General features: G+C 45.4%; 1 protein-coding gene across 1 annotated transcript; it reads right to left on the reverse strand.

The window, feature by feature from the left end:
• Positions 1-4,183: 4,183 nt before the first annotated feature.
• Positions 4,184-6,579, reverse strand: LOC119823812 (popy Class I histocompatibility antigen, A-1 alpha chain-like). Its single transcript, XM_038343868.1, has 6 exons — positions 6,513-6,579; positions 6,021-6,290; positions 5,555-5,830; positions 4,694-4,969; positions 4,455-4,562; positions 4,184-4,224 (listed from the first exon to the last, which is right to left on the reverse strand). Exons 1-6 carry the CDS (start codon positions 6,577-6,579, stop codon positions 4,184-4,186), a joined length of 1,038 nt encoding a protein of 345 aa, XP_038199796.1.
• Between the last annotated feature and the right edge of the window lie 11,539 nt (positions 6,580-18,118).

Here is an 18,118-nt window from a genome sequence, read left to right on the forward strand (position 1 = left end):
GCTACACAGAAAAACCCTGTCTCAAAAAACCAAAATCCCAAACTAAACCAATCCAAACCAAAGCACAACAAAATAAATGAATGAATGAATGAATAAATACATAAATAAATATGTCCTAGCCCCTTAAATATCCATTGTTACTCCTCTCTGTGTGTGACCTGACATCCTGTGACTATTAGGTAAACCCTTTGGGAATGTACAAACAGACCCCTAGCTTCCACCAACTCCCGTCACAGAGAGCATCTCAGGTCTGTAACAGATTTCCCTGCATGGATACAACCTGCCTGCCTGATGTTTCCACCACTGTATTTCTGAGATGTGTTGTTTGTGCCCTGTTGTTGTCCTGTTACTATGAAAACAATAAAACTGTTACCATTTTAGGACATGGAATTTATAGGAGCTGAAATCTGTGTTCCAGGCTATTGTCACTTACATTTGACTCCAGAGTAAACTCCCTTTGAGCTGTGATCTCTGTTTTTATTTTTTGCATTCCAGGTGTCTCAGGAGTGTTCTGTTCACACAGGAGACATGGACGGCCGTGCTTGTATCTCTCCACTGCAGTGGGAATCTAGTAGAGTCACTGTATCTAGGGTAAACATTACAATGTAACAGTTGTTCTCACTGTTTCTAGGGTATCAGTAGAATGTATTAGTGTCTGTTGAATGTATCTAGAACTTGAAAAAAATCATAGTACAGTGATTGTTTTCTATGATTTATAAATTTTTTCCTGAGGAAATTTTCAGTGCCTTGCATGACTTTGGTCACAAGACTATCTGGGCACACTTGCAGGTCTTGAATTATTGGGTACTGCAAACAGTACACAATAAGGATTAAAATTGTGGATGTGATTATTTTCTTCAGAGAATATATAGATCAAAGGGGTTTTGGTATAAGGAACTTGTACCCCAAACCCCCAAACACAGCCTTTGTGTACAATCGATAAATATGCTTCTGAACAGAGGTTTGAACAGATTCTCAGAAGCTGTTCCCCCTTCTGCCAGAGAGCCTAAAATCACATTCTGGGGGTGATTCTTGTTCTTTGAACAGCACACACAACACAGAACATCCGACATTCTACAATGTCACAATTAAGTAACAATAAATTCACTAAGTGTGATGGTTTCCATTTCAGGAATTTATGAGGTAATACTGCTTTCCATGGTAATCTAATTGAAGCAACACACATGCTCTTTTATTCCATTTTCTTTTTTTCCCTAAAGATTTATTTATTTATTGTGTGTACAGTATTCTGCCTGCATGCATGCCTGCAGGCCAGAAGAGGGCACCAAATTTCATTACAGGTGGTTGTGAGTCACCATGTGGTTGCTGGAAATTGAACTCAGGACTTCTAGAAGAGCAGGCAGTGCTCTTAACCATCGAGCCATCTCTCCAGCCCTTTTATTTCAATCTTAATTACTAATATTAACTGAAATGTGACACAACACACAGTAAATATATGCATATATAAGGGTTGTAGAATAGATACAAAGGTTAAGAAGGCTGCAGTAGCATTCCATATTTCAGAAGTGGGCTTATAGCAATGTAAATAGAGGGCTAGAGAGATGGCTCAGGTTAAGAGCATTCATTGCTTTTGTAGATGACCTGGGTTTGATTCTCAGCACTCATATGGTGGCTCACAAGCACCTGTAACTCCAGTTCCAGGGTATCTGATGCCCTCTTCTGGCCTCTGCAGGCATCAGGGATATACCTGGTGCATGGACATACATGAAAGCAAAATGTTCATACACAGAAAATAAAAATAACCCTTAAAGAAATGTAAAGAATCTTTTTAATATAGTAGGGAACCCAGACGATGCACAGAAGAAGCTGCTGCTCTAGAGTCAGACACTGAGCAGAAGACTGAGAAATGACTCTAGCTGCAGAGGCAAAAGGTGGGATTAGATCTAGGGAAAGGAATGGACAGATGGATGGACAGAGCTCTAGATGGATGAAAGGAAGATGACTAAATTATAGCAAAATAGTCCACATCAGCATAGTCGAGCTGAAGTCCCAGGGACAGTGTGGAGTTCTCTGTCAGCCGCTGGTCCACACACTGAGTGTCAAATGATAGATTGGTGTGGGGTCCATGACATTACAGTGTTGGGTGTTCACGTCTTTCTGGGATTTTGATGAAGATTGACTAGGGATGTCTAATAAGTTTTTGGGCCTTGTTCCCCTCATATGATTCTAATATACAGACATACTCCCAGAGTTTCAATTCATCCCAATTCATTTATAGAAGATTATATTCCCACACTGCAATACCAGCTCTCAGGTGGAAGCAGGATGATTTCTGGGAGTAGAAGGTCAACCCTAACTGTTCTATCACTCAGTTTTCTCATTCATGTAAAACAAACAACAAGAAACCTGAAAGAAGAAAGAACATCTTAAATCAAGAAGGATTTATTTTGGTTTTGGATTTAAGAATGCTCAACCCATCCTGGCAGGAAAGGCCTGGTTGGATTCATGGCAGCTGGAGCTGTGGCTGGGATGACTCACATCTCTATGCATCAGGAAGCAGAGTGTGGGGAGGTTGGCTCTTATCTTTTCCTCCCTTTTCTTCAGTCTGGCCCCCAGATCATGGACTGGCATCACCCACGTTCAGTGCAGCTCTCCCCTCCTCAGCTAATCTTCTCTGGAAACACCCTTCACAGACATTTCCAGAATCACAAGTCCTGGGAGATTCAAAATCCAGTCCAGCTGACACTGAAGATTAGCTGTCACAGCTACATGGTGAGTTCCAGGCCAGCCTGGGGTACAGTGTGAGATCCTGCTAAAATAAAGATAAGGAGAGGGCTAGAAGATGGTTCAGTAATTAAGAACATTTGTTGATCTTGCAGAGAACCAACGTTCAGTTCCTAGCATCTTCATGGTGGTTCACAACAGCCTGTAACTTCAGTTCCAGATAATCTAATATCCTTTTCTGGCCTCCTCAGACTAGTGTACATATAATACACACAAACACAAGAGGCAGACTTACATACACAAAATAAAATAAGTAAAAAAATCTTTATTAAGACTAATTGGCTGGAGAAATGGCTTAGTGGATGAGCTAAGAAAGCTTACTGGCTGCTACTGCAGAGAACCTGGGTTCAGTTCCTAGTGCATACACCATGGCTCACAATCATCTCTAACTCCATTCTTAGGGGATCCAACATGTTTTTCTGACTTCTGAAGTCTCCTTTATGCAGGCGATATGCATGCATACATGTACACACACACATAAATAATGAAAACATTTTTAAAGCCTTTCTCAAGGTAGGGAAGGAGGACTAGCTGGGCTCCATGCTCAACTTCCTAAGACAGGTCTGGAAAGAAGACTGAGTATTTTAGAAAAAGATTTGTGGTCACTGATGTCCATTATCATCCACAATGAAAAACAACCTCAAATGAGAATATAATATTTCCCCCTGAGAATGTAAGAACAGGGAATGTATATGCCCTGAGTTGTCATGTTGGCTGATACCTATTGTTGTCTCTCCCATTGGGTTTAGTTACAGGTGGAAGACTTGGGAAGCATTTCACATAATGGAAGCTTCTAGCTATTTGCTATCTGAAAGTCTCCTCATTGATTTCTTTTACTTTTAGGTAAAGATACTAGAATTCAAATTCTTGTCATTTATTAAACATAAAGGAATTATGTATATGATATTGGACCATTAAAGGTCATTTTATTATGGAACCAAATTTGAGTATTCACAGCTAGGAGAAGAACACACAGGCCCATCAATGCCAGGTGCCACACAGGATACACTGTTCCTGCCACGGGACACAGGTGCTGTTCACTGTGGTTGGAACTATTTCGCTGCAGCTCCTGGAAACGTGGTGGCAATGTTAGCCCTGCCAAAAAGCATTCTCTGTGGTTTCAGCTTTTCCTTAACACTGTGTGCTGAGTCAACGTCCAGCATGTCGTCGTTTGACCAGTGGAACCAAGAACTCATATTGTACTCAGCTGCAGGAAGGCTTTTGGGAAGGTGATGGTGACTTGGTCTTTGCTTCCTTTCTAGACTCTCAGGGGATATCCCCCGAAGTATACAGAGAGTTCAAGAGCTGAGACAGATCATCAAGGGATGGAGATGAAATGGGAAAAGTCTCAGAATACACTAAGTAACTACACTTTTCAATCTGTAGGAAGAAAAAGATGGGAAAAGATGCAGGATGGGAAATCCTAGAATTCCTGAGTTCAGAACCATGGGAAAGTTTTTAGAATTATTCTCTGAAGACCTAGAATCAAATTAGGAAATAGGAGGGATCAAGAAAAGCCTAAGCCCTAGCCTGGAGGTCTGTTCCAACCACAGTGTCATGTCCAGTCACATCAGTGTGAGATATTTGTCACTTATTTTCAAATATGCTTTAGAAAGAAAGCACAGGTCCAAACTAAATAATCACACATGTATGTATACATCTTATAATAACGCTAAGACAAAAGCCCTCCGATAAGACCCCTTCCCTACCTCTGCTCTTCCTCATCACAATGGCAGCTGCAGCTCCAGTGAACACAACTCCAAGGAGAACCAGGCCAGTAGTGATTCCCAGGATGGGGATGGTGGGTTTAGAAGGTTCTAAGAAGGGAAGGGAAAGAAAGAGAAGGTGTAGGCGCTGGCCCTCTGCTCTCAGTCATGACCCTCCCAGGGTCTCCAAAAGGGTTCCCACTTTCTCCAGTGGCCATCTCTGCGTCTACACTGCTCCTTACCCCATTTCAGAACAAGGGGCTGGGCTAGTGCTTCATGCAGCACATGACATGTGTATCTCTGCTCATCTCCTGAAGGCACCACCACAGCTGCCCACTTCTGGAAAGTCCCATCCCCTGCAGGCCTGGTCTCAACAAGGTCCATGTCCTGAGTCAGGTCCACTTCATCCAGCTGCCAGATCAGGGTGATGTCTGACGGGTAGAAGCCCAGGGCCCAACACCTCAGGATGCTATCTCCTTCAGGTCTGGGGTGATGGGTCACATGTGCCTTTGGAGGATCTGAGGGAAAGAGTTGGACAATTCAGGTATCTAAGATTCTTTCCTGAACTGCACAGTACTTATGTGACCATTCTGGGAATGGAGAGAACTTAGGTTGGTGGGGGGGATTTAAGGACCATACAGTAGTCTAGACTCAGGCATCTGGAATAATCTACTTCTTGGAAAGCTCTAAAATCAGGATGATTCAGACAATATAGAGTTCAGGACCCTCAAAGGAGAAAAGGAACTTCTGGTCCTGATTGTGTGAGGGCTGAGAGACTCAGTATCACTGTAGCCAGACCCCAGAGACTTTGGGTATGGACAGAGAGACACTCTCAAAGGGCTGCAGACTGGGAGCTGCTGTTGGTTATTTCAGGGATCTTCTCTCCTTCCTTCCTCAGACTGATTCGCAACCGTCCTGAGAGAAGGTGGACTCCTCGGGAGAGTCTCTGTCTGGCGTTTGATCAGGTAACCCAGGATCACTCTTCCCTCTCCAGATGCAAAGAAGAGAAACAGTATCCGAACCCAGTCCATTTTCCTCCCTTCTGAGTAGACGTGAGCCCCAGTCCGAGAATAGATGGAGGAGATTCCTCACGGCCCCTGTACCTGCTCCTAGCAGAGTCTCTTTGCCAATCTCCAGGTATGTACGGAGTGACTCCACACACTCGCCCTTCAGGTAGGTTCGCCTTTGCTCCGCGACACCAGCCTCCTCCCACTTGCGCAGCGAGATCTGCGCTGCCGAGTCACCTGCGATCCAGGAGTCCAGGTCCTGGTTCAGGGCGAGGTAATCCCGACCACCGTAGGCGTGCAGCTCATACCCGTGGAGGAAGAGTCCCTCTGGCCCCACGTCGCAGCCGGACACACACTGAAAAACATGAGAGCCTGGCCCCGCCCCCGGTCTTATTTGAACCAAAAACCGTACTGGAAAACCCTTCACAGAACCAGTTGAGGTCCAGGATTTCCGCGAATCCCGCAGCCTCTAGTCAAACCTCACACCTGAGGACCCGGGAATTCGGTGTCGTCCATGAGGATGAGGGATCGTGACCTAGGTCCCAGCCCTGGAATCGCTCACCATCTTCGCCACGGTTGTAGACGCCCATAGCCTCCCGCAGGTTCACTCGGGAATTCTTTTCAATTTCCTTGACGGTCCGGGTCTGCTGCTCCCAGTACTCGGGCCCCATTTGCTTCACCCACAGAGCGCGGGGCTCCATTCTCTGACTTTCCCCCTGGTTGTTGTAGCACAGGAACTGTGTGTCGTCCACGAAGCCGACGAAGATGAAGGAAGGCTCTCCCAAACCAGGCTGGGACACGACGGTGGCAAAAAACTGCAAGGAATGAAAACCTGGGGGCGGAAGGCGGTGAAATCCTGATCCTTCTCCCGGGACCTGGGCTGGTGATCCGGCCGGGAGGGGAGCAGGGGACGGAGCTCAGGATGCAGGCAAGAGAAAGGAGCTAAAGGAGCGGGAGGGTCGGGCAGGGCAATTGGGAGAAGCGGCTCCAGGGTGCGGTCCCCGCCTGACGCCCTTGCTCTTCCTGCCCTTGGCAGTTTCTGACCCGCACTCACCTGCGCGGACCTGGATCAAGGCCCAAGCTCCGATGAGCAAGAGGGCAGAAAGCGCGGAACTTCCCATCCTCGGTGTTTAGAAGGCTTAGAGGGATTGAGTCTTTGTTCCTCTCTGTGGACGGTATAGTATTGTGGGCTATGATGAAAGACCGCGGTGACTGAACGGCTTTCTCCAGAATTCAGACATACAGAGGGACCAAGACAGCTGACAAAGGTGGTGAGCTGGAGAAGGAACTCAAAGGAATTCCTAACCCCTAGCTTCTTGTCACCCCAGACACCTCCTTTGCAGATCAGACCTGAGAGTGAATCCCGAGACCAGGGAATTTTACACCCTCTCCCCCTGCACCTAGTGCCAGGAGTTGTGTCTGAAATTCTCAACATTTTGTTCTCTGTATCTCTAAATGCGAGGCTCTCAGATGTTGCATGTTACATCTGCTCATTTCATCATATTAAAAATCCAAAACAGAAGGGGCTGCACAAGACGCGGGCTGGATTTCCAACATCCATATTGGGCGATTTTGTTTTGTGGCAATATAAATGGCAGGTTCCTAAAAATATGACAATCTACAGATGAGGAGTAGAGACAGAACCACGTGTAAGTAACTCCCCAGTTTCTGGGTTCTAACTCCCTACTCCTTCAAATAATTGGTGCACATACAGACAAGCAGGCACACACACATACACATGAAATAAAAATAAATAAGTCATAAATAAGTCTTTTTTTTCGAGACAGGGTTTCTCTGTGGCTTTGGAGCTTGTCCTTGAACTAGCTCTTGTAGACCAGGCTGGCCTCGAACTCAGAGATCTGCCTGCCTCTGCCTCCCGAGTGCTGGGATTAAAGGCGTGAGCCACCACCACTGGGCAATAAGTCTTTTTAAATTGAAAGATAGGTCAGGTATGGAGGTGTGGGCCTGTAATCTCAGCACTCAGGCCTGAAACAGGCTTCATACATTTGAAGCCAGCATAGACGACATGAGACCCTGTCTCCACACAAACAAACAAAAAACACAAAACAGGACATTTAAAAAGTGAAATTGCCCTTTTTATCCTGTGAGCAATTGGTGTTAGATAATACAGTTATTAATAATTCCAATTGCAATTGAGTTCTTTAGCCGGGCGTCACATTAACGTGCCAACAAATTAACTCACTATCAGGAGTGTTACAGTAAATACGGGAAGTAAGTTATAAAAGCACGAAAATATTCATGGATGCCATGCAAGTGTCTAGGTGACTTTGAGGGTCCCACAGAACATGCTTGAGTAACTGCTGGTCTGTGTCAAGCCTCTTCAGATAACTCAGTTGTTTCTTTGTGGTGATGTCTCATAGAAAGCAGTTTCAGAGGAAAGAGAATACTCGGCTATGCTCTAGCTTCCCAACAAGTTCCCCTCCTGCTTTCACAGTGCTGTGTCAAATCCATCGTGAGCATCAGGGCAGGTGAGGAACCTGGTATAAGAGGCTGGCAGACTAGGGTGGCGGACTCTGTCAGTGCACATGGGCCTTGGGCATGCCTGCTATCAGAGAGTCCAATCAGCCTGACAAAAGTGTCCCAGTACGAACCTGTGAGGCAAAGGGTTGTCCTGTAATGCCATTAGCAACCCCATTCTGTGGCAGTACAGTTCAAAGGTTTCTCAAAATCAGGTAATCTAGAAATAACAGGCATGGACAGTATTAAGTGGAGGATTTCAGAGGAAGCTAAGGCAGAGAGAATGGGCTTTAGAATGAGAGGAGGGCACAGAGTGAGAGAGGTAACACCCGGAGTCCAGTGGGGTGATAGCCAGTTGCTCACTAAATGTACCTAACTGCTTCTTTGGAGGACTAGTTTGGAAAAAATGAAAAGCATTTTGAGTTGAGCTTTGGAGTGCCCTGAGGTAGCTCATGCCCTAAACTAAAACAGGTTTTTGAAGACATTGACATTTAGATCTGGAGGCTTTAGAGCCTCATGCAGCAGGAACTTTCTGGATAATGTCTATAAGGACACCAAAAAAAAAAAAAAAAATTAAAGCCAGGTGGTGGTAGCGCATGCCATGCCTTTAATCCCAGCATTTGGGCGGCTGAGGCAGGCAGATCTCTGTGAGTTCAAGGCCAACCTAGCTCCAAAGCTACAGGTAAACCCTGTTTTGAAAAAGCAAACAAACAAACAAACAAAAAAACGAGAGAGAGAGAGAGAGAGAGAGAGAGAGAGAGAGAGAGAGAGAGAGATTAGCATATTGTATAAGGCTGGAGCCTTGGGTAAAGGCAATGGAATCTTAAACTTCTTTAGGTATTAAATATCCTGAGGGAAATTCACATACCTTTCACATACCTAAGGTAGCAGACTCCAGATTAACTTTTTCCCTCTAAATGCAAATGCAGAGAGAAATAGAAAGTCTGGGTGTAAGGGAATCACTATAAACTAGGGCCCAGCATCGTGAGGAATACAAAGAATCATAGCACTTAGGGTTTGTTTAGCTGTTTGTTTTTGCAAATCAATATATTTGATTCTGAATCCAACTGCCTTCTTCCTTTACTGACAAGACTGGCTTTATAGGATGAACAAGTAGAAACAGAAATCCATTTGGAAGGGGGAATTTACTACAGATTTTTTTCTTTCTTCTGAATCTTGTGAGAGGTCAGGTATGAGGCTTCTAAAGGGACAGACTTGCTTCCTTTTCAGACAGGGATATGGGTCTGTGGTCAGCAGCAGTCCAGCCTCATTTGCATGTGATGCCTAGATCTAGATGAAATTTCCTATCACATTTTTCCTTAGGTATTAAATCCAGATAAATTTCCATAAAGGCAATAAAGTAGGAAGCTTGGGGTTTTCTCTGAAGACATGGAGATAACACTGGTGACACATAAAATAAAAACACTTCTATTAATGGTGACATTAAACTTATATAATAAAATTCTCTCTAAATATAAACTGGTGAGAAGTCAGAGACTCCAAGGGCCCAGGGCACTAAGAGTGCCTGATAATATGGAGTGGACTCTGATAGTTGAAGGAAATCAGAAATGTCAGATATTCACAATTTCTATGACCCAGGAGTAGAGAAAAGCACACTTGTGTCAATAAAACTCCAGTTCTGAATCTTCTACTTTCAGTTCTAAGATGTAACTAGAGATGTAATTGGTTACCCATTCGTGTGCGTGGTTTCATCTTACTGGAGGGAAAAAGGAACCCCTGGAGGGTTCTGATCTTTAAGGAGTGTTCCCTATAAGTGTTCCCCCAAAAGCAATAAAAAGCAATAATGCTGTTTTTGTATGTAGGAGTCTATCTACAAGGCAAGATTTGTTTCTTAAACATCAGTGATTTTTTTAAATTTTAATTAGATTTATTCTCACTTCATTTTATAGGCTAGTGTTTTGCCTGTGTGTATGTACGTACACCATGTGCATGCTTACATACACAGAAATCAATAGAAAGCATAGGATCCGCCGGGCGGTGGTGGCGCACGCCTTTAATCCCAGCACTCGGGAGGCAGAGGCAGGCGGATCTCTGTGAGTTCGAGACCAGCCTGGTCTACAAGAGCTAGTTCCAGGACAGGCTCCAAAGCTACAGAGAAACCCTGTCTCGAAAAACAAAAAACAAAAAACAAAAAAAAAAAAAAAAAAAAAAAAAAAAAAAAGAAAGCATAGGATCCTCGGGAATGGAAATTACAGATGGTCATGAACCACCATGTGAATGCTGGGAATTTAACCAGGATCCTCTGTAAGCAATAAACACTCCTAACTACTTCTTCAGCACCAAGATTTGTTTGTTTAAAAAAATTCTTTTCCTGGGGCTAAAGAGATGGCTCAGCAGTTAAAAGCACTGGCTGCTCTTCTAGAGGTCTTGAATTCAATTTCCAGCCACTACATGGAAGTTCACAACCATGTAATGGGATCCAGCGCCCTCTTCTGGCCTGCAGGCATGCATGCAACAGAACACTATACATAATAAACAAACAAATAAACCTTTTAAAAAATTGTTTTCCTTCTGGATGGTGGTGGTGGTGCGTGTCTTTAAGGTCAGCACTTAAGAGACAGAGGCAGGCGGATCGCTGAGTTTGAGGACAACTTGATCTACAGAGTGAGTTCCAGGACAGCCAAGTTACACAGAGAAACCCTGTCTCAGAAAACCAAAATAGATAGATGATGATGATGATGAAGATAGATAGATAGATAGATAGATGACAGATAGATAGATAGATGATAGATAGATGGTAGATAGATGGTAGATAGATATATGGTTGGTAGATAGATAGATAGATAGATGATAGATAGATAGATAGATAGATAGATAGATAGATAGATAGATAGATAGATAATTCTTTTCCAAGCCATGGTGGTGCACATCACTCAGGAATCAGTGACAGATGGCAGATCTCCATGAGATCAAGGCCAGTCTCATCTACAAAGTGAGTTTCAGGACAGCCAGAGCTACACAATGAACCCTGTCTCACCCCCCCCCCCGCCACACACACACACGCATGCACACACACGCGCACACACACACACCCCAAAATTATTTTCACTTCTTGCTTTCCTGTACACCATTTCCAAAGAATTGTGTGGCTGCTTTATTGGGTCCAAAGAAACCCAAGACAAATCGCATTCAATCCCTACGGCTCCTCCCAGCACTGACTCCCCCCCCAACCCCTCCAATCTAGGGTTTCGCTTCCCTTCCTCAGCTTCTCTTTCCTATATAATTCAGTCATTTTGGCTATACACTTTCTTGGTGTCCTGGATCACCCTATGTCTCTTGGTCTGTGGCTCCTCTGCCCCCCTCACTTCCTCTCCTGCTCCCCCTCCCCCCCCCGCCCCCCCCCCGCTTCCCCCCCCCCCCCCCCCCCCCCCCCCCCCGTCTCTCTCCTCTCCTGGCCGGCTCAGTCTAAAGGCCCCATTCAGTCTGGACCCTTCTGGATGCATCTGGCTGAACTCTCCCTCGTATCTACCTCTCCCTGCATCCGTTCCTGGCAGCAATCCTGTCCTCATTTTTACCCACACTTTTCTCTATTTAGGGACAGAACAGTTCAGCCGGCTATGTTTTTCTGCGTCTGTTGCTTAATACTAGGAAATTAATTCCTGACCACAACAGAAAGGAGGAGATTTTTAGACTCAAGTTCCTCCAGGTCTAATATAAATATGTCTGAAAAACTTGATAATCTTTTAAACAAAATCCTTGAGATAAAAAAGCAACAAATCATGATGCAGATTTCTAACCCAGGTGTCAAGCTCACACCTCTAATTCTGAAACTGTGGGAGTCAGGCAAGAGGCATTGCTACCTGTTCTAGTCCAACCTTGGGCTACACAGCAAGACCTTATTTCAAAACAATAACAACAAATAGGCAGACGGTGGAGCCCACCCCACAGGGGGCAGCAAGTGCTGCAGGTGGTAGGATTGGAGGAGCTGAGCTGCTTGTGGTTGGTGGAGCTCAGATGGCGCCATCAGGAGACCTGGACGCGGCACAGAGCTGAAGCAGTTAGTGTTTGCCTTGCCCTTGCTGGGTTTTAAGCAAACCAAAATATCAATCTTTTGCCATCTTTCCATTCCTCTTTTTTTTCCTTTGAAATGGAAATATTTACTTTATGCTAATATTGGAGTATCTAAGTCCCCCACTGCTTGTTTTTTGTTTGTTTGTTTCTGTATTTTGTTTGTTTTTTGAAACAGGGTTTCTCTGAGTAACAGCTCTGGCTGCCCTGGCTGCCCTGGAACTTGCTTTGTAGACCAGGCTGGCCTCAAACTCACTGAGATTCCCTTGTCTCTGCCTCCCAAGTGTTGGGATTAAAGACTACCAGTACCACCCAGCTATTGTTTTTTTTTTTGTTGTTGTTTTTTGTTTTTTTGGTTGTTGTTTTTTTGTTTTTGTTTGTTTTTTTTTAAATAGGGATCACAGTTAAGAGTATGCCTTGAGCTTCAAAGGAGATTTTGGACTTAGACTTCTAAATGTTTGAGCTGTTTAGACTGTGGAAACTGGGTTTGGAGAGGTGGCTCCATGTTAAGACCATTTACTGGTCCTCCAGAGGAGCTATATTGTTCCTAGCAACCATCTGCATTTTAAATAATGACATGGATTTGAAACTTTGTGGGATCTAAGGGCAGAATATTATGGATTAAAGTGCTAGTTTGGGTGTAAAGTTGACCTGGGATGGATTTATGATTAATCTTCATTTCAAAAATAACTTAATTTAACTTTTTTTGATGTGCATTGGTGTGATGGTGTCTGATTCCCTGGAACTGGAGTTCCTGACAGTTGTGAGCTGCCTTGTGCATCCTGGGAACTGAACCCCAGTCTCTGGAAGGGCAATCAGTGCTCTTAAGGGCTGAGTCATCTCTCTAAGTCCCCAGATAAATCTTCTTTATCATCTCCTTTGGGCGTACCCGTGAGGGAACTTTTAGAGGGGAAGGCCCACCCTGAATATGAATGGCCCTCGGACTGAATGACAATGGGAAAAGGAGAAAGTCAGCTGGGCTCTGTGGCTCCTTCTGTTTTTGCTTTGTGACCCACCCAGATGGGAACAAGTTCTCACGACCACCACTGCAAACGTCTACTTCCCACCGTGATGATCAGCCACGAGCAAAATTAACCTTTCCTCCCTTACATCACTTCCTAAAATACTTGGTAACAGAGATGAGAAAAGAAATTTTATAGCAAGTACTAAGTAATCATTATGGGTAACCGAAGCCCTCATTTGTTGTTGACAGGGATACCAACAGTACAGCCACGATGGGGGAGACATTCAGCAGTTTCTCTACAGTACACAGTGGCCACTCTTAGAGGTATTTGCCCAGGGCAAGTCAAGAGGTTGCTTGATACAGTGCAGGCAGCACTTCATTTCTCTGGGCTTCAAAAGCATGGTCCCAGGAAAACTCAAGTCAAACAACATTCTTTAATATACTGCCCCAGTCCTCAAGTGTCAAGGTTATCAAAACCCAGGAAAGTCAGAGAAATTGTGACAGCCAGACGAGCCTTAAGGATCAATTGAGATTGACTGTGTGGTGCCTTGGATAGTATCCTAAAGTGAGGAAATTAGTAATAATCAGAGTATAGATGAAATAGGTATAGATGAATGCGTCAATATCGTTTCATGAATTATAAATGTATAGTGATGCAAGACTTATTTCATGTACATGTGTGCTTGCATGAGTTCATGGGGAGCACACACAAGCAGTGCCCTGGAGGTCAGAAGATGACTGTGAGCCACTATGTGAGTGTAGTACTGAAACTGGGTCCTCTGCAAGAGCAGCCAGTGCTCTTAACCATTGATCTGTATCTCCAGACTGCAGGATGTTTTAAACAGAGAAACTGGAGGCTCTGTGCCTCTATTTTGCAGGGTTTTTTTTTTTTTAGAAATCTAAAAGCATTCTAAATTTTAATTTATTTTAGGATTTATTTGTGTGTGTGTGTGTGTGTGTGTGTGTGAGAGAGAGAGAGAGAGAGAGAGAGAGAGAGAGAGAGAGAGAGAGAGAGAGAGAGAGAAGAGAGGAGCTGGAAGTACAGGCTTACTGTGAGCCATCTGATATGGGTGCTGAGAATCAAATTCAGGCTCTTTGCAAGATCTGTAAGTGCTCTTAACCATCTCTCCAGCCCCATACATTCTAAAATTTAAAAGATCATGTTTACAAAAGAGTCTTCAGGGGCTAGAGTGTTGTTCCTTGCTTAGTCTATGCCCTGGGTTAAATTTCCAGTTCTGCTCCTGTGTATGTGAGCACGCCTCTCCCCCCAAGTCCCCAAACCCTCAGGGATAGAACAGAAAGTGGAAAGTAATGTTGACATCGAGGAATTGGAGAGGGGAATACTTAGAGACACAACAGGACTCCTTATAAGAGCTCTACTTGCTTCCAACCACTGTGTAGTCCTGGTCACTCAGATGCATCTTCATCCCCTACACCCTGGCCCAGCCTTCAGTAGACCCTTTCTGGCTGATTTCCTAACCCTGCTCTCTCCTGGCTTACACGATCTAAGAGGATAGAGCAGCAGCGCCCTCGTGTGGCCATGATATTGAAGACAGACGACCCCAGTTCTCTGGCTTCCCGCGGAAACTTCCCCGTGGTCCAAAGCTTTCAGCAACTAGAGACTCTGTCAGGTTCAGGGTCTGAGTGATTTCTAAATCAACGCCAACGCAGATGCGTCCCTCTCTTGAGTGCTGGAGGACTCTGACTCGCGATAGAAGGCTCCAGGTTTGACTACACAGCTTCTTGCTCCCATTGTGCTGGGACTTCCCTCCTGAGAACCAGCCCAGAACTCCACAAATAAGATGGAGGAGGGGCCAGAGACACCCAGGGCTTGGTCCTGGGAAGACGGCGAGGCCCCGGAAGTGAAAAATAGAGGCTTTGAGACCAGGAGAGAGTTCAAAGGAATGAATGGTGGGCGGAGGTCCGAGAGAAAGGGACACAGGAAGTTCAGACTGAAACACCAGAGCTTCAGGAGTGGGTTCAGTTCAGACAGGCTTAGAGTGCCACTTTTCAGATGTATATGACCACTGAGAGGGGGAGAGCAAGGGGAAGAGAGGGCAAGAGATATCAAAACATTTTAAACAAATTTTATTTTCATTGTGTTTTATGTGTATGGGTATACATTTCACCTAAACGTACACTTGTGCACAACTTGCATGGTTGGGACTCTCAGAGGCCAGAAGAAGGTGTCTGATCCCCTGGAACTAGCTGGAACCACCCAGGGGTGGGATCTCATCTAAGCGGAAGTATCTGACATTCCAAACACCACAGTCATGAGATAAGATTAAGTAAGAGCACCAGCTGTCCTTGAACCCCGCCTGCACCCGTACCCTTCCTCCAAGACAACCCACGATGAATGTCAGTCAATCAGGGTCTTGAACCCTGAAAATCCCCTCACCCCCAACCTCTACTACGATAAAAGAAAATTCCTTATCCCGCCCAGGCTGGGCACTCTCAGTTTCTGCGTTGGGCACAGGAAGGGTTCAATTCCGAGCTTGAATGAATAAAGGCTCTTTGCTTTTTAATACGAATCAGATTCTTTGGTGGTCTCTGGGGGATCTGGGCAGAACACTTCTGCTTCAATGTTATGGGGGCAGGGCAGATAAAGGTATAAATCTGCAAATCCCACCAGTACAGCTTCTTCCTTTTAAAGGTGGACCTGCGTGACCTGGTTTGTCTACAGTCGTGCACACTTATTTGGCAGCCAACCTGGAGTCTGGATAGAGTTTATGTTCCGACTTTTGTTTGTGGTACTGGCTAAGGAACCCAGGGCTTTGTCTAAGTTTCTTTTGCTAGGCCTGGCGGCGGTGGTGCACACCTTTAATCCCAGCAGAGGCAGGCAGATCTCTGTGAGTTCAAGGCCAGCCTGGTCTACAAGAGCTAGTTCCAGGACAGGCTCCAAAGCTACAGAGGAACCCTGTCTTGAAAACAAACTTACAGAAGTTTCTGTTGCTCTGACGAAACATCAAGATCAGAAAGCAAGTTAGAGTGGAAAGGATTTATTTGGCTTACACTTCCAGATCCAGTGTTCATCACTGCAGAAAGTTAGGACAGGAACTCAAACAGGGCTGTAACCTGGAGGCAGGATCTGATGCAGAGGCCATGGGGTGATGCTTACTGGCTTGCTCCTTATGACTTGCTCAGCCTCCTTATAGAACCCAGGGATGGCAGCACCCACAATGAGCTGGGCCCTCCCCCATCCATCACTAAGAAATGCCTTGCTGGGACTGGAGAGGTGGATCAGAGGTTGAGAGCAGTTGTGTGTCTTCTGTGTTCTCGTTTTGTTTTGTTTTTTGTTTTTTACTGTGTAGTCCGGTCCGGAACTCACTTCCACCTGCCTAGTACTGGAATTACCAAAATTGAGACACGCTTTCAGGAATTTTGGGAACTGGGATTTTCTAGCCTATGAGGTAGGCGAGACAGTGATGATCCACCGGAGGCGGGACAAGAAGGCTGGGCATTGTGATAAATTTCTGACCTCGGCGGGCAGCCACCCGTGGTGGGTTACCTGCAGAGCGGAAGCAGAAGGACTTCAAGTCAAAGCGTAGCCACTGCGTCACGGATTCCTGACTTGGGGCAGAAGCGCCTTTCTGAGTTCATGCCCCTGTGTTCCGGTCAGGACTCCAAAGCAAACGGCCCTTCAGGGAGCTGCGGTCTAGGGAAGGGGAGGGGGGAGGCGAGGGGTGGGGGATGGAGTTCTAGGCGTGGTTGTGCTCGGTAAGGGGCCACCACTTGGAGGTTGAGCACTGGGGAAGACTGTACGCCAATCAAGGGACTGCAGGACTGATGGACCCGATGAGAACGTGAGAGCCCCGGGCTGAGCCACGAGGGGACCGACCGCTAGCTGGTAGAAGCCTCCCTGCCTGGCAAGACCGTGGAAAAGTTCAGTAGGCTGAACCCCGAGGTTTTCTCGACTGGGGTTGGGCACATCCAGCAAAGGCTACATTGCGCGGGCATTTCTCAGGTTGTGTGTGTGAGAGAGGGGCGGGGGGCTGGGGGAGGGGCTCTGATTTAGAGAAAGAGACTGAGAGACGGGACGTTTTGCATCGAGGCTGCCGATGAGCGAAGGGATTACGAGTGTGTGCTATGGGGACCAACCTGACCCCTCAGATTTGTGGAAACTGTGAATAAATTTTAGTTGGAGGAGTGGACTCGGGATTGAGAGATGCCCGCGCATTCTCTACAGAAATTTACCCTATGGAAGGGCGGGGCCAAGACAGGACACAAGTGAACCCACTTCCTACTAACAGCCAAGTCTTATTCAGTCTTCTTTCATTCTCAAGGTTCCTGGACCAGAAAAGTACAAAAGGCGGTAAACGAGGAAGGAGATGAGTGGAGGTAAGCAATACCGGTCTGTCTTCTCAAGTAGCCTAAATCCGTATCAAGGACTGCTCCCTGATATTCTGTGTTCCTGTGTTCCGTGTTTTTTTTTTTTTGTTTTTGTTTTTTTTTTTTTTTTGAGACTTATGTAGCCCAGACTGTCTCAGAAGACTGCTTCCTGCTATCTTGTGTGTATGTGTGTTCCTTTTAAGACTTATTTTATAGTCCTGGTTGTCCCAGAACACAAGGAGATCCTGTTTCAGTTTACCAGGTGCTTGGGTAATAGGCTAGGTCACAGACTGGAGAGATGGCTCAGAGGTTAAGATTACTGGCAGGTCTTCCAGAGGTCCTGAGTTTAATTCCCAGAAAACGCATGGTAACTCTGTATCTACAGTGAGAGTAACTCTGTATCTACAGTGAGATCTAGTGCCCTCCTCTGGCATGCAGGCAAAACACTATATACATAACAAATAAGTAAATCTTTAAAAAAAAAAATAGGCTGGATCACCAAGCTCCAATATCTTTCTGCCATTGTAGAGATTTGATGAAAGCAGAGGTCTTCCTTGCTAAAAACTAAGGACAGGTCCATGAGAACACTAGTATAGAGCTGTTTGGAATTTAATGGCTGAAAAATGGGAGGGGAAGATTGGTCAGTACCTCTCAAGCATCAGTCTTGAGTGGTCTAAAGAGAAAGAGAATGAAAGGTAAGAGAGAAGGAAGAAAATCAACTTCAGATCCTGGGAATGCAGCTTTCCTGGCAACTTCTTAGGGATCCAGTTAGCAATTACTCTAATGCCTTGTTACTGGCTGGTGTTTTCACTTAACTAAAGAAGTGGGCAGCAAGGAGAGGGCCTTTGTTTTTATGCCTT

This window comes from Arvicola amphibius, chromosome 9, assembly GCF_903992535.2.
Source record: "Arvicola amphibius chromosome 9, mArvAmp1.2, whole genome shotgun sequence".
Taxonomy (NCBI): Eukaryota; Metazoa; Chordata; class Mammalia; order Rodentia; family Cricetidae; genus Arvicola; species Arvicola amphibius.